This window comes from Mytilus galloprovincialis, chromosome 9 (genome assembly GCF_965363235.1).
Source record: "Mytilus galloprovincialis chromosome 9, xbMytGall1.hap1.1, whole genome shotgun sequence".
NCBI classification, from domain to species: domain Eukaryota; kingdom Metazoa; phylum Mollusca; class Bivalvia; order Mytilida; family Mytilidae; genus Mytilus; species Mytilus galloprovincialis.
Genome location: NC_134846.1, coordinates 77,607,809 through 77,623,931, shown reverse-complemented (window position 1 = coordinate 77,623,931; position 16,123 = coordinate 77,607,809). Strand labels below are relative to the sequence as shown.

Genomic DNA, 16,123 nt, shown 5'->3' with positions numbered 1-16,123 from the left:
CGATACCATCTTGACATCTATAAATGATAGCAGATATAAATGATAGTAGAAGAAATGTACCACGGGCGCCGATCTTAAAGGAACTTGCCAGGAATTCATAACCATGCCATTAAACAGACCAACTACTGCAGACGATCCAACAATTATATAGAGTCACCAAATAATTTACAACAAGGGAGCAACTTTTGACAATTTTATTTTCCATAGCGGCGACCATAATCTTCCTATTGTTGCCGACGCGCTAGGAAGTAGTAACCTCCAACAATGGCCAGGTTGGAAGAGAAGCCTTGCGAAGTGGTAGGAACCATGGGAAGTTCGTCCAATTAGATACCAAGCCTTTAGAACAATTTCATGTATCATATAATAGTAAAACGAACTCAAGTTACATTGTAAACAAACTTTAATTTTCTTAATTTTCTATATTTATCTTTATATCTATTTATAACTCTGTATTGCTACTTTCACTTTTCATTGTTTCTCTCACCATGACGACGTCAAATTTCACCACTTTGAGTACTTCAGGGATTAATTTCTGTATAAAAATTGTCCTGATGAAGCCTGCCTTGCAGGCGAAACATGTAGACCATAGCAAATAAAATTGCAGACCATTCGAAGTGTTGTTGTCAATTTTGGGTATTATTTTAATGTTGCATTTATTTGCATGATTTGACAACCCTGCATACCAAGGTATCCACTTCAGGGACTCTAACGAAATGATTAACACAGGCGTTGGTTCACCAGATGGAGTTTTAAATGATTTGTTTATTATGAATAATACATGTATAGTCAAGTCATTAATATGTACCATTTTAATCAGAATTAATCATCATCCTCTGCAGAAATGAATCTTTTATATTCCCAACTGCATATACATGTATTGCATACATACATAGTATTAAAGTTTGGTAGTAACGCCTATATTAAAAGTATTGGCAAACATATTTCGCCGAGCGGAGCGAGTCAAATTTTTTTTAAAGGGTTTTGGAGCCACTGAAGGCCAAAGAAGCTATAGAACAAATGATGTTAAATCATGCTTTCTGAGTGTTCCGAAGACCCTTTCATAATCTGAAAGTTTTGTATTAATAATTTTTTAACAATATTTTGGTCTCAAAGCAAAATGTATAAATTCAGTGTAAGACTTAAGTTTCTAGGGACAACATCATAAGACCAATGTGTATGATAAAGTAAAAATGGAATTCACATAGTTAAGTCTGTGGCTGCCGTTTTTTTTTAAACTCATGATCAAGTTCATAACAAAATTACTAGATTACAAAAAGAATGCAACACTAACAGAATACAGAAGGGCAATCAATGAACAAAAGACAAATAAATAAGAAAATATTGATCCCGAAAAAATCAGGGCTACGTATGAGGGAAAACAGAATTTGCTTCTTGCAAGGCACTCGCTGTGAACACAACTTGATATGGAGACAAGCGTTTAATTTGAAATTTCCTACATGAAGCATTTAAAATATGTTAAAATAAAAGTGAGGTAAGGTTTCCTGAGACAAGATACCTCTTGAAAGTTAAATAAAACCAATTTTCAGACATATCAAGTATATTTAAATAATATTTATACTTTTATTATTAAAAAATTTGGGAAGTGTTTCACGATTTTTTTTGGGGGAAAAGATGAATTTACGAAGAATCTGGTGCCATCTCATACTTTCGATTAGACCTGCTGAGTTATTTATTTTCAAAACATTGCCAGTCAGGTAATTTATTTTCAAACTACCACAGAACAAACCATTCATTTTTGTGATTATCATGGCTGAGTTATCTATTTTCAAAATCCTCCTGCCCCCCCCCCCCAGAATATCAAATGGTCGTCCCCTTACTTATACCAAGCAAATATTTTTCTTTTAACCAATCATTGAAAATTGACCTCCCCTTCTTGTATTAATGATTTTTAATATTTGATTAGTTTTTATATAATGTTAAATGTTTTATTAATCATCTAGAATGAAAAAAACAGGGGGGTTCAATTTACCATGGGGGTTCAATTTTCCATACAGGGGGGGTTCAATTTATTTTTTATCAAATAATGGTATAGATCACTTATTAATCTATGTTATAAACGAGTGAATGACTTTTGGAATTTTGGAAGTAGTTGCTATATAAATCATCATACTGCAATTTGTTATCCTTTTTTTGATTCAAACTTACGGCTTTCCTAACAGTAGCAGCGGCATAGCTAACATACTCTTTGGGTGAAGAATACTGGTTTTTCATATGAGTGATCAACAATTCATACAACTTCAAACACTGGTTTGATGGCCGTGTGTATAACTTTGCCTGAAACAAATAAAATAAAAATATCTTTGAAAGAGTTAAAAGAATAAGTGTAAATTATTTTAAATGTCATAATTATGCCAACCAAAATCTAAATATTTAGTGAAAATCTTAATATATTTAGTTCAAAAGTATTAATGTAAACAAATATATAAGTATTTGCTTGATGAGACATAAACTGTATAATAAGAAAATGCATATTCCTCATTTTTTTTAAAACTTTGAATAATAATACTGTGGTAATATCTTTAAAAGAACAAACTAATACTGATAGATAATGATTATCTTACTTTGAATAAATCTACTAATCCTAATAATGATGTTTTTATGTCCACCAGGTGGCTCTCTTCAAGTTTCTGTAACATATCACTGCCGTCCATCCCGGGATGTGGTGAAGTTAGATATGCCACCATTGGTCTTGTTATCAACTTGTCAAGGAGTCCAATTATATCGGCAAAACAAGCGGGGCTACAACTCTGGGCCAGACATATCAATATGTCTGCTGCTACCTTCCTAACTACAGGGTCTTTGTCAATGTCAATATGGCTAAGATGTGGCAGCACGACATTGTTGATTAAATCATCCTTAAAGTATATAAAATCTCTTTTTACAATTTTAAAAATATTTCAATTGTGAAAATTTCATAGGATGTCATTTTACAGTTATAGCATCAATCCATAGACACTGGTTCACATTTCCTTTAGAATACTTTAAACAAAAGTGCACTCACTGAAATGTCTCGCCTTCTTTACTAATCATTGATATTATGTTGATAGTCCTAAGTATAAAGCTTTATTACAACTGTCACATAAACTTAACATTAACCAAGATAGCTAAACAAAGACCAATGAACCATGAAAATGAGGTCAAGGTCAGATGAACCATGCCAGGCAGACATGTACAGCTAACAAAGCTTCCATACAACAAATATAGTTGACCTATTACTTATAGTTTAAGAAAAATAGACCAAAACACAAAAACTTAACACTGTGCAATGAACCGTGCAATTGAGGTAATGGTTTAATAAAACCTGCGGGACTGACATATAGATCATAATATATTTCCATACACCAAATATAGTTGACCTTTGGCATATAATATTAGATAAAAAGACCAAAACTTAAAAACTTAACTTTGACCACTGAACCATGAAAACGAGATCAAGGTCAGATGACATCTGCCCGCTAGACATGTACACCTTACAATCATTCCATACAACAAATATAGTAGACCTATTGCATAAAGTATGAGAAAAACAGACCAGAACACAAAAACTTAACTATAACCACTGAACCATGAAAATGAGGTCAAGGTCAGATGACAGCTGCCAGTTGGACATGTACACCTTCCAGTCCTTCCATACACCAAATATACTAGCCCTATTGCTTATAGTATCTGAGATATGGACTTGACCACCAAAACTTAACCTTGTTCACTGATCCATGAAATGAAGTCGAGGTCAAGTGAAAACTGTCTGACGGGCATGAGGACCTTGCAAGGTACGCATATACCAAATATAGTTATTCTATTACTTATAATAAGAGAGAATTCAACATTACAAAAATTCTGAACTTTTTTTTCAAGTGGTCACTGAACCATGAAAATGAGGTCAAGGACATTGGACATGTGACTGACGGAAACTTTGTAACATGAGGCATCTATATACAAAGTATGAAGCATCCAGGTCTTTCACCTTCTAAAATATAAACCTTTTAAGAAGTTAGCTAACGCCGCCGCCGTAGCCGCCGCCGGATCACTATCCCTATGTCGAGCTTTCTGCAACAAAAGTTGCAGGCTCGACAAAAATAATTGTCTTATATTGACAATAGTTTGCTCCATAAAAAGAAAAGTACACACAAAATCAATTAATGGAGCATTATCATAGGGCAAAAACACTGTCTTTTTCACTTTACAATGACAAGCTTTTTTTTTTAAGCTACATCTGTAATAGATTTTTATCACCTAGTTAACATTGGTATATATTAATAACTTCTCTCAGTATATTTAATATTATACCATCATTCTCACATTTTAAGCAATTCTCTATTGGAAATTTTATCACCTGCAAATCTATTAGTCCTTTGTAAGCTCACCATTAAAGACACTGCCGTGAGCCTTTTTTTGTTAGCTCTTATGAAATATAATGTCTGATGTTTTACCTTATATCTTTTCGTTCATTTTCTTAAGAATAACTTTTAAATTAAGTAATACCTCATGCATGTGCTTATTGACACTGAGTGTAAAGGACAAAATGGTCAAAGCTTTTACTCGTATTTGTGTCCTGTGTTCATGTCTGAAAAAGAAGGAATTTATTGAAAATATATGATAAACCTCACTTATGAAGTTTAAGTCTTGCTACTTTTGTATTAAACTATAAGAAACCAGATGCTCCACAGGGCACATCTTGATACGACCATAGAGGTCGAACTCTGAACAGTTGGGGCAAGTATGGACATATCATTCAAGCTTGATACCGCTCTGAATTTGGATTGTGATTAAATAGTTGACACAGCATAGGTTTCTGACACAGAATGAATATGGTCTTTAAATTTTTAAATTTGACATTTACCAATTATGGTCAAATATTCAAAATCTAAATACATGGTTAGATTCAGCATATTAAAGAACACCAAGAAGTAAATTTTTGATGAAATCAAATAAAACTCCATGTGGTGAACCAACGCCTGTGTGAATCATTTCGTTAGAGTCCCTGAAGTGGATACCTTGGTATGCAGGGTTGTCAAATTATGCAAATAAATGCAACATTAAAATAATACCCAAAATTGACAACAACACTTCGAATGGTCTGCAATTTTATTTGCTATGGTCTACATTTATAAATGATAGCAGATATAAATGATAGTAGAAGAAATGTACCACGGGCGCCGATCTTAAAGGAACTTGCTAGGAATTCAAAACCATGCCATTAAACAGACCAACTACTGCAGACGATCCAACAATTATATAGAGTCACCAAATAATTTACAACAAGGGAGCATTTTTTGACAATTTTACTTTCCATAGCGGCGACCATAATCTTCCTATTGTTGCCGACGCCCTAGGAAGTAGTAACCTCCAACAATGGCCAGGTTGGAAGAGAAGCCTTGCGAAGTGGTAGGAACCATGTGAAGTTCGTCCAATTAGATACCAAGCCTTTAGAACAATTTCATGTATCATATAATAGTAAAACGAACTCAAGTTACATTGTAAACAAACTTGAATTTTCTATATTTATCTTATCTATTTATAACTCTGTATTGCTACTTTCACTTTTCATTGTTTCTCTCACCATGACGACATCAAATTCAATGCACCACTTTGAGTACTTCAGGGATTAATTTCTGTATAAAAATTGTCCTGATGAAGCCTGCCTTGCAGGCGAAACATGTAGACCATAGCAAATAAAATTGCAGACCATTCGAAGTGTTGTTGTCAATTTTGGGTATTATTGAAATCAAATAAAGTTCAATTTTGGACCCTTTAGACCTCAATGTGGACCAATTTGATAATAGGGCCCAAATATCAAATATAAATACATGGTTAGATTCAGCATATCAAAGAACCCCATATATTCAATTTTTGTTGAAATCAAACAAGATGTAATTTTGGATCCCAATTTGGACCAACTTGAAAACTGGGCTCATAATCAAAAATCTAAGTACATGTTCAGATTCACCATATCAAAGAACCCCAAGAATTCAATTTTTGTTAAAATCAAACTAAGGTTAATTTTTGACCATTTGGACCTCAATGTAGACCAATTTGAAAACAGGACCAAAAATTAAGAATCTAAATACAGGGTTAGATTTGGCATATCAAAGAACCCCAATAATTCAATTTTTGATGAAATCAAACAAAGTTTAATTTTTACCCTTTTGGCCCCTTATTCCTAAACTGTTGGGACCAAAACTCCCAAAAACAATCCCAACCTTCCTTTAGAGGTTATAAACCTTGTGTTAAAATTTTATTGATTTCTATTTACTTATTCTAAAGTTATTATCCATAAATCATCCATCTTTGGACGAAGCTGACGATGAAAACGTGGTACCAATATACGACCAAAAGGTTTTTAATTTTATAAACATTAACATTTTTTAACAATTACTTTCTACTTTTTATATTTCCTGGTATTTATTACGTTGTCAAAAGAATACTTATTATGCAAATAAAGTTGAAATAAAAAAAAAATGATATTGAAAAGGTCTATTAAAGCCTATACTTGAATCAAAGAGCAGATTTCTCTGAGGGATACGATTGCCGTTATTTCATTGACACATGTATACATGTAGCTGGATAATATTATTTTCAAAACTAATTCAAATGCACATTTAAAATAGTTATAAAAATAGCCAATCACGGATAAAAGTGTATGAACAATGTAATCAGGCCTATGTTTTATTTTTGTACTATCAATTCCAAGTTTACTTTCCACAGCAGTCACTGAGACTCAAGACTGAGAGGAGGTATTTCACTTCGTATCTTATCACCTATTTTCCTACGTTAATTCTAGGAGGAACCCCATTCCTAACTCCTAAAAATTTTAATTTCCTTTGGGTCAGTGATCATGACTGCTTTCCGTACACAATTATCGGTTTAAAATGCGATCGTTTTTAATATAATACGACGTTTATTGACAGAACGAGCTAATACTCGACGTGTTGTTTTGATTCAGAATTCACGGAAGTTACTTCCGGAAGGGAGACAACTCGAAACGATAATATGGAAGACTCCATTTCGCCTGAAGGGGTGTTCTACGATGAGGACTACATTTATTTTAATTTAAATGGTGCATATGATTTAAAATTATGCAACAACAATAACCTTCAATAGCAGACATACATAGAAAAGATCCCATGAGTTATAAATTAATTAATTGAGTGGAGAATCCAGAGCAACCATTCAATCTAAAACCCCTTGAAGTCAAGAAAACTATATGCATGCACATAATTTCCAAAACAAACCCTGGAGCAAGAACGTGTATTAAATGTTTATTAAACGACCTAGATGGTTCTCTATTTCTTTATGGAAGTACAATCTCAAATATCAGTTTCATAACGGTAACATATAAGAAAAACTCCACTTCAATTCTTAAATGACAGAAATAGATTTATCGGAATTCAGAGAACTCTCGCATTTTATCAAAACTGGGAATTCCCTCTGACGTGTTTCTAAATTTATAAAAATACTAAACATAAATACTGCTTAATTCTGATTTTCCGTGTTGTTTAAAACATGCATATAAGTCAAGGGAATTATCAAACATGAAGATTATGAAAAGAACATTATAGGAAAGTTGTTTAAGTTCAATCCCTTTGTTTGTTTTTACCTTTTAAAGCAAGACAATCATAAGAATCTGAGATGTTCCTTAATGTTTAGAATAAAATGATTGACGTGAGGGCAATGCTCTGAGCCACCGTATAAGTCTACAGATTGCTTGAAAGCAATCGTATCCCAAAAAAACATATAAAGGAGTTGTCTTGAACTAATGTATTGTGTATGTTACCTGAAATATTTCTCCAATAATTGGTACATGTTAGATAACCAGTTCTCTTTCCCTGGGTGAATCTGCTGAGCATCGTAATCAATTAACATAGAAACTGAACTTTCCTGAAATGAAAAAAAACAATCTTTAAAAATATAAACATAAAGTAGCTCTCTACAGTCCTATTTCCTATACATTTTTGTTGGGTTTGACAAAAGGACATATATCTGATTAAAACTGAATATTTAATTGTCATTCTACTCGTATTCCATTTAAATTTCAGTATGTAAGAAATAAAGTACCTTATATAAAGCTTATACATTTATTTCCTGCAACACTTTACAACCGGAATATCTTATTATTGTTAATTCAGAAAATATTGCATGTAAATAAATGCTTGATTAATTAATTATATTTCAGGAAATGCTGCATACAAAAAATGCAATCAGAATTAAGTTTTGATCAATTTGATTCTAACCCTGTTTAATTTTCATGCCATATCTATGACTCTATACTTACTGGTCTTTTGGTAGAACATAGCTCTATGATTTTGAAGAATCTGGATACACAACCACTGTAATGACCATGTGCATACAGTTCCTCAATTGTTGTTAAGATTTCATGTAAATTTGCCACCATCTGTGTGAACCCTGGCTGTGTTGTTTGGACTGGGGTCTAAATGGAAATGAACAAATATCTATAAAGTGAATACATTTCAATATCTACCCTCTATTACCCAACAACATGATTACCACTTCAGGTGTTGGTTCACCTTGTATAAATTCAAATATCTATACAGAACAATCACTATATGGGAGTTGTAAACTATGATATGTTGATATGTTTCATTCTATGAGCATGCTCAGACAAATTAAGTGCTTTAAGCTGATCATAGACAGATCATTGTATGGAGTCTAATCAAATAGTCTCTACACAACCAATGAACATCTTAACACGACGAAATGTCATCACTGCATGCTAATTTATCTGGTTACATATTGATCATAGATTAACTGATCGATTGATTGACAGTGTTTAATGTCATTTTAATTTTTAGAATTCTTGGCTATATCATGTGACCAGTCTCTTTTCTAAGGGAAGCCTTAAAATACAGAGAGAACCACTAACCTAAACTAGAAGCTCTCAAGAGCCTGTGTCGCTCACCTTGGTCTATGTGCATATTTGCTCTTAATGCTTTGGTTTCAGAGCTATAAGCCAAAATCTACATTTTACCCCATGTTCTATTTTTAGCCATGGTGGCCATCTTGGTTGGTTGGCAAGGTCACGCCACACATTTTTTAAACTAGATACTCCATTGATGATTGTGGCTAAGTTTGGTTAAATTTGGCTGAGTAGTTTCAGAGGAGAAGATTTTTTTAAAAGTTTACGGACGGCGGACGACGGACGCCAAGTGATGAGAAAAGCTCACTTGACCTTTCAGGTCAGGTGAGCTAAAAAGGAAACTAGCAATGGGTATATGAAAAACACAAAGTATTATCATACAAAAGTCGCTCCTAAGCTTACACAGTACAATTCATGATAAAGTTCCATACCAAATATCAAAGCAATCCTTAATACAGAAGCTGAGTCACATGCACAGTTGGGATATCAATAATTGGAAGCAACTTTGAACAGGAATTGACTGTCTTGTAGGGATATAGTCAATAACTTGATACAACTCATTATAATAAAGTTCCATACTAATTATGAAATCATTAAAACCAAAGCTGTGTAATATTAATAAGAGTCATCGATTGCCATCTCATTTAAGAATATACTTCATCTATACCATAACCCAAATCTTTTATAAATATTTAATCATTCTTACATGCTCAGAGAAAAGCAATATTACTGATCACAGATATATCAATAATTGGAATCTCACTGGGAGACTCTACAATAATAGGATAAATCTACATTTGCCGAATTCTAATCATTGCAGTAAGAAAGATTTAGATTTTCATAAGATAATCATCCATATAAATGACACAACAATTGACAAATTTTTAGTATGCAGCTTCTTAAAATCAGTAAAAAACTTTAAAATGCAAATATTTCATTGGAAATTATTATAAAATAGTGAACATTTACTTGTCCTAAACAAGAAATTTTGGATTTCCACGCCATAATAATATATCAGTTTTCATTTGTCTGAATATTGTGGTAGCTAAAATGACAGTCTAAAATTTACTTAAAGATGCAAACATAAATATTACAATGCAATTAACTTTTAAATATCATTATTTTTTCTTCAACACTAATTTTTCAAATATAAGTTTAATGTTCTAAAATTCAATCTTCTTTCTTTTCACCTTTTCATGCTTTCCCTACATAAGCTTTATACAATACAGAAATAAATTAAGCACATAATGAAGTTTTGAACAAGGTAGGTGATATAATATTTATTTTTCCATTACAATTTTTAAAATAGATTGAAAGAAACAAAACCTTATTTTCGCAAGACTTCCTTTTTAACCCCTCTTCATGTATATCCATGCTAAGTCTGTCATAAGAGGGGATTCAAAGAGAATTCTTTCCTTAAAATAATCATATCCATATAAAGTTTGGAGCATTGAATCACTTTATATAAATTACCATTAAACTATATGAACAGAGATAATATAGTTTTACTTATTTACAGTTCTAAATAACAGTGTGTCTATGGTAGAATCTCCAAGCATGCTCAGAGTTATACTAGGTTCATTGATCAAAGATATACCACTGCATGGAATCTTACTAGAAGACTCTACAAGTACTATGGTATGCCTCAGTACGACAGATTGCTCATCACTGCATGAAATTAACCCCGATAAGCAGTGCTTAATACCCTATAGCAGGTTATTTTTGCGGGTGTAAAATTTCACGATTTTCAATGAATAAGGTATACGATATATTTCGGCGGATTAAAAACTTTTATCAATACTTTGCATGTGCCATTTTAAATTGGTGGAATTTATTTTGGCAATTTTGTTCTAATCACTAAAATAAGCGAAAAAATTGCACCCTGCGAAAATAATCCGCTATTCGGCAAGAAATTGCTACAGATTTTACATAGACTCTTATGTATTTAATACTGGTGGCCATTAACTGGCCATTTTGAAAGTCTAATCAGCATAAATGTAATAAGAACTCTGGTGCACCAATCACAATCAAAGAAATTATTTAAGTCACAAGAAAGCTTTTTGTAACACATTAAGCTTGTACTGATTTTGCCTTTTAAAAAATCTACATAAATACTGCTGAAATAAATTGGTAATTTTTAAAAACAATTATGTATAAAATAAGAGTTACATCAATTTTAGAATTTCCTAATTTATTTTAATAATACCTCAAATAATTTGAGAAGGCTTTCCATAATATCCAGTATACAGTTCCATGTAACATACTGTAATTCTTTGCCATACTTCTTCAACAGTCTCTGTACACTTAATATTACCTCATGTCCAACCAAGTAACTGTTTGTTGATAGCACCTGATCACAAAATTTTACAAGATTTTCAACAATAGCCAAGGCTTTTCAATTTACCTCAATACACATACCTAGAAAAGTATCTTGAAATCCTATTTCTTTTTAACAGAAATGATTTACAACATTCATTTAAGAAAGAAGTGTGTCAAAAGTTAATTGTCAATTCTCTTGGAATATAACAGCAAATTAACCTGCATTCATTAAGCATTAATGCTATTTTGAGGCTTTAATCTTATGAGTTATAGAAGTCAATTATAAAAGAAACAGCCATGACATTACATGATACATTATAATGGAATTTGATTAGACTGTCATACAAGTGAGAGGTTTAGCTAGCTAGCTATAAAACCAGGTTTAAACCACCATTTTCTACATAAGAAAATGCCTGTACCAAGTCAGGAATATGACAGTTGTAATCCAATCGTTTGATTTGTTTGAGCTTTTGATTTTGCCATTTGATTAGGGACTTTCCGTTTTGAATTTTCCAAGCGTTCAGTATTTTTGTGATTTTACTTTTTACACATCTCAAGTGACTACTTCTAGAGGATTTAGACATTTCATGTTTGACTATTATAGAGAGGATGTGATATTTGGGTTGTTTGTGCATGAAATAGTAACATAAAGTTCTAAGATTAAAAAACATGGATAGATTTAGATGTAAAAAAAAAATGACTACCCATTGTAACAATTATTCTGTAATCTGTTCCAATATATAATAATACACATACCTGTAGAAATGAAGGAAGCACTGATGAAGCAGTGTGTTTTAATGATGGCACTTTCTTACAGCCCCAAAGAGCCATTCCAATGAAAAATACAGCACCACGTAATAACTCATGGTCAATTGGTTGTCGTCTGTTGAAAAAAAATCATAACTTTGTCAACTTAAAATAGTACCAAACACCTCAACTAAAATTAATTAGGCTCATTTAATTTTTGTATAATTGTGACAAAATATATTTACTTTTTCAACCTTTTGACAAAAATGTAAAATTTAAAAAAAAATTAAATACACACTTTTTGGGAAAAATTTCATTGAATATAATATAGTTTGATGAACACTAATTGTAACCATTGAGAAGTTTAATATTTTCTTTGCAATAGAACAGGATTTATATGTTCAACTGATCTTTACAGAGTTATCTCCCTGCATTGTTTTGTACCATCATAACATTATTTTTTCATCAAATTTTTTTTAAATTTTATTTCCATTTTATGGCATTTTATTTACAAAAAGTGAAGATCATTAAATATTTCTCTTATATATCAATATGTGAAACTGGATTAATTTAAGAAGTATTTCATTCAAATAATTACAGGGTCCTTGTCAGTGCCAATATGGATGTATATATATATATTTATATACATACTGTAGAAAAATTAATTTTTCGTGGGGTTAAAATTTCATGGTTTTGTCTCTATATAAGATTTCATTGGGATTTAATTTCGTGATTTCCTGTAAATGGAAGGGATATTATATGTAGGTTAAATTTTCATGGAGGTTTTGATTTAGTGGATATATTCTTTCCACGAAATAAACGAAATTAAATCTGAAATATTAGAATTAAACATAACAATATTCTTACCTGTTTTGTAACATGCAACACATGGTGTAAATAGTGCTATGACCTAGATGAGTTCCTAATAATTTCCTCATCAACTACAAAATGAAAGAAAAATTCAGGATATTCATAAACAAGATGCTGTCACAACGACAGCAAACCGGATTTATTAATATTTATTTGTGTCCTGGCAATATCACAAGAACCATTACTGATGAATGGTGAAAGTGAAAATCGTCAATATCAAATTTGACCTCCATTTTGTCATCAGTATCAACATATTAAAATTTGAAAAGCTTAGATTGAATGGTTCATGAGTAAATGCAACAACGTGAATGGAAACGCCATTTTACAATCTTTCAAGAACCATAACTCCTGAACGGTAAAAGTCAAAATCGCCATTATTGAACTTGACCTCTATTTCGCCATCAGTAACAACATATAAAAATTTCAAAAGCTTTGGTTGAATGGTTCATGAGAAAATGCACGGACACAACTGGAAACACCATTTTTCAATCTTTCAAGAACCATAACTCCTGAACGGTAAAAGTCAAAATCGTCTTTATTGAACCTGACCTCTATTTTGTCATCAGTAACAACATATTAAAATTTGGGAAGCTTTGGTAGAACAGTTCATGCGTAAATGCATGGACACGACTGGAAACTTCATTTTTCAATCTTTCAAGAACCATAACTCCTGAACGGTAAAAGTCAAAATCGCCATTATTGAAATCGACCTTCATTTAGTTGTCAGTAACAACATATTAAAATTTTAAAAGCTTTGGTTGAACGGTTCATGAGTTAATGCACGGACAACATTTGATTGCCACCCGCCCGACCGCCCGCCCAACCGCCCGCCCGCCGTACATCCCCAAATCAATAACCGACATTTCTGTCACAAAAATCCGGTTAAAAAACAAGTTAAAGTAAGCATGAATCTAAGAAGACATTTTAATAGTGCATGATGAAGATTTTGTAAGTGTTAAAAGGCTTTTCCCTGCTAATCATATCTCGTATTAATTTAACAAGCATGTTCAGTGTCCATCAATGAACAATGAAATCAGGGCCAAAACCCTGAATTTGGATATATTTCAATTGTTCACATCTAAGTTTAAAGTTGATGTTTTTTACAGTACTGATTTAATATATTAATTACTTACATCCCAGCTTGACTGACAGAAATGTGCCATATTGACCATGCGACATAAGGCAGCAATGAAGTAATCTAAGCATTCTGTAGGCAGATAACTGTAACACAGTACAGTATTCAGGACATCCAAACAACCCTATAATCAGATAATAAAATGAATCTGTGAATCAGACTTCAACATGTATACTAGTTTCGGTAATAAATGACTTGATAACACAAAATAGATAACCATACCCAAATTGTATGCAATCATTTCATAGTGTTCTGCTGGGTAGTTTTGGATTCAATCTTAGTCCATGAATGCTATTGAACTGTATTTGCTACTAGGATATAAATTACCATTCTAATAAAACAAAGCACCAAATCTTGGTCTCAGAGTGCTCTTTAGTGACAATAAGAAGAACTGTTCAAAGTGCCATAACTTGTGTAAAATAGTCCTATAAAAATCACAAAACAGTGTAATCAACTTGTTATAAAAATCACTAATTATAAAAGTTTATGGAAAAGCATGGTCTCAGAGCAGTAGCATTAACCAGGTGACATTATGCATCAAGTTACAACTGACAAAAATGCTCAAGTCCCATAATCCTGCTTTATTTGACAAAACAAACAAAAGATTAAACAATAAATCAATATCAAAAGGATAGTCTCTTAAACAATAAATTCTAAATAATTTCTTAGTATTTTATAATTAATATTGTCTTGATTGAATATGATGTAGTAATGTGTTACTTATTAGATGGTCATTAAGACCTACAAAGTAATTAACCCTAGTCAAGTAATCCCTAATCATTCTTACCTTATTTATTTCTTCTGAGTTACCTTTATTTGTAACCATGCATGTCTGTCTGTTAAAACAATAGAATATTTTATAAAATTGACACTCCGTAAATTTTATGGACACCATCACGATTTGGTGGATCCATACGATGTTTCGTTGACCAAACTAGCTAGGACATTTTTACCACATGGTAGATTGTGTTTTGTCATAATGTCGTCTGATCTTTTAATTACCAAACGTGACTTATTCCCGATTGTGACTGTTTTGCCGAGTGTGAACTCGCATTACTATAAGACGTGGTACGGTACTTATACATCCCATATTCATGTATTTAGTTTAAATGTTTAATGTTATATTTGTAATTCTCATCGGATTTTGTCAAATGTGTTGACGTCTTTTCTATTATATTTCTGTGTTATGGTAAAGAAAATTAATCACCGCCTTCATTTATCAGATTTGATTTCGTCAAAGTAATCAGTACGATATTTTACGTTTGAAGTTAGATTCATAACAAACCTGACATAGTTTTATAATATAGTTAATTGCTACCTCAGTTTTATATTAATAAGAATTAAAATGTGCTTTGTTATTAAATGCAATATCAGTATTTAGTTCAAATATATAATCTTAAATTAATCCTAATTCTAATGACGTCATTTTTTCGTCATTTTTCATTTTTTGATGCTCTGTTTTACTAATTCTAATGACGTCATTTTTTCGTCATTTTTCAGTTTCAAATAGGACGTCACTTGGCGTAGAGGTTTATACGTATTCGGATGTGTCTACTTTTGTGTTTCAAATGTCTGGTTATGTAAATGTATTTCAGTTGTTTCCTGTAATTAGTTAATACTTCAGCTTTATCATGTACATCTTTTGAATATTCATTTTATTAAATTTACTGTTTGCAAAAGTATAAATTACTCTAAATTATAGGGATTTTCTGGTAACTTAACGGAAAACCCTTGCCGTTTTTGGCACAACCTTTTTGATCTTTTGGTCCTCGATGCTGTTCAACTTTGTACTCGTTTCGGCTTTCAAACTTTTGTATCTGTGCGTCACACATAGGTCTTGTGTGGACAAAATACACTTCTGGCGTATTAAAATTTTGAACTTGTTGCCTTTTGTTGGCTGTTGTTCGTGTGATTCTTTGTCTATTGTGTTCTCCAATTTATTTATATTGTAGTCCTGTGTTGTCATTTTGATGTTATATTTCACATGGCCATAAAAGTGCGAGGTTTGGCATGCCACAAAACCAGGTTCAACCCACCATTTTTTCCTTTAAAAATGCCCTGTACCAAGTCAGGAATATGGTCATTGTTATATTATAGTTCGTTTCTGTGTGTATTACATTATAACGTTGTGTCGTTTGTTTTCTCTTATTTTTGAG

At 32.0% G+C, this 16,123-nt stretch overlaps 1 protein-coding gene across 2 annotated transcripts in view; it reads right to left on the bottom strand.

Annotated features, from left to right (window-relative positions):
* Window positions 1-16,123, bottom strand: part of LOC143046018 (tuberin-like) — an 83,523-nt gene that overhangs the window by 50,709 nt on the left and 16,691 nt on the right. For both annotated transcript variants that reach the window (XM_076218959.1, XM_076218960.1), the window contains exons 7-16: window positions 14,755-14,803; window positions 13,966-14,091; window positions 12,830-12,903; window positions 11,972-12,098; window positions 11,103-11,246; window positions 8,294-8,449; window positions 7,796-7,899; window positions 4,504-4,585; window positions 2,583-2,876; window positions 2,167-2,295 (exon numbers count right to left, since the gene is read on the bottom strand). In XM_076218959.1, the coding sequence (XP_076075074.1) occupies window positions 2,167-2,295; window positions 2,583-2,876; window positions 4,504-4,585; window positions 7,796-7,899; window positions 8,294-8,449; window positions 11,103-11,246; window positions 11,972-12,098; window positions 12,830-12,903; window positions 13,966-14,091; window positions 14,755-14,803 (1,285 nt within the window). The remainder of the gene's footprint in view (window positions 1-2,166; window positions 2,296-2,582; window positions 2,877-4,503; window positions 4,586-7,795; window positions 7,900-8,293; window positions 8,450-11,102; window positions 11,247-11,971; window positions 12,099-12,829; window positions 12,904-13,965; window positions 14,092-14,754; window positions 14,804-16,123) is intronic.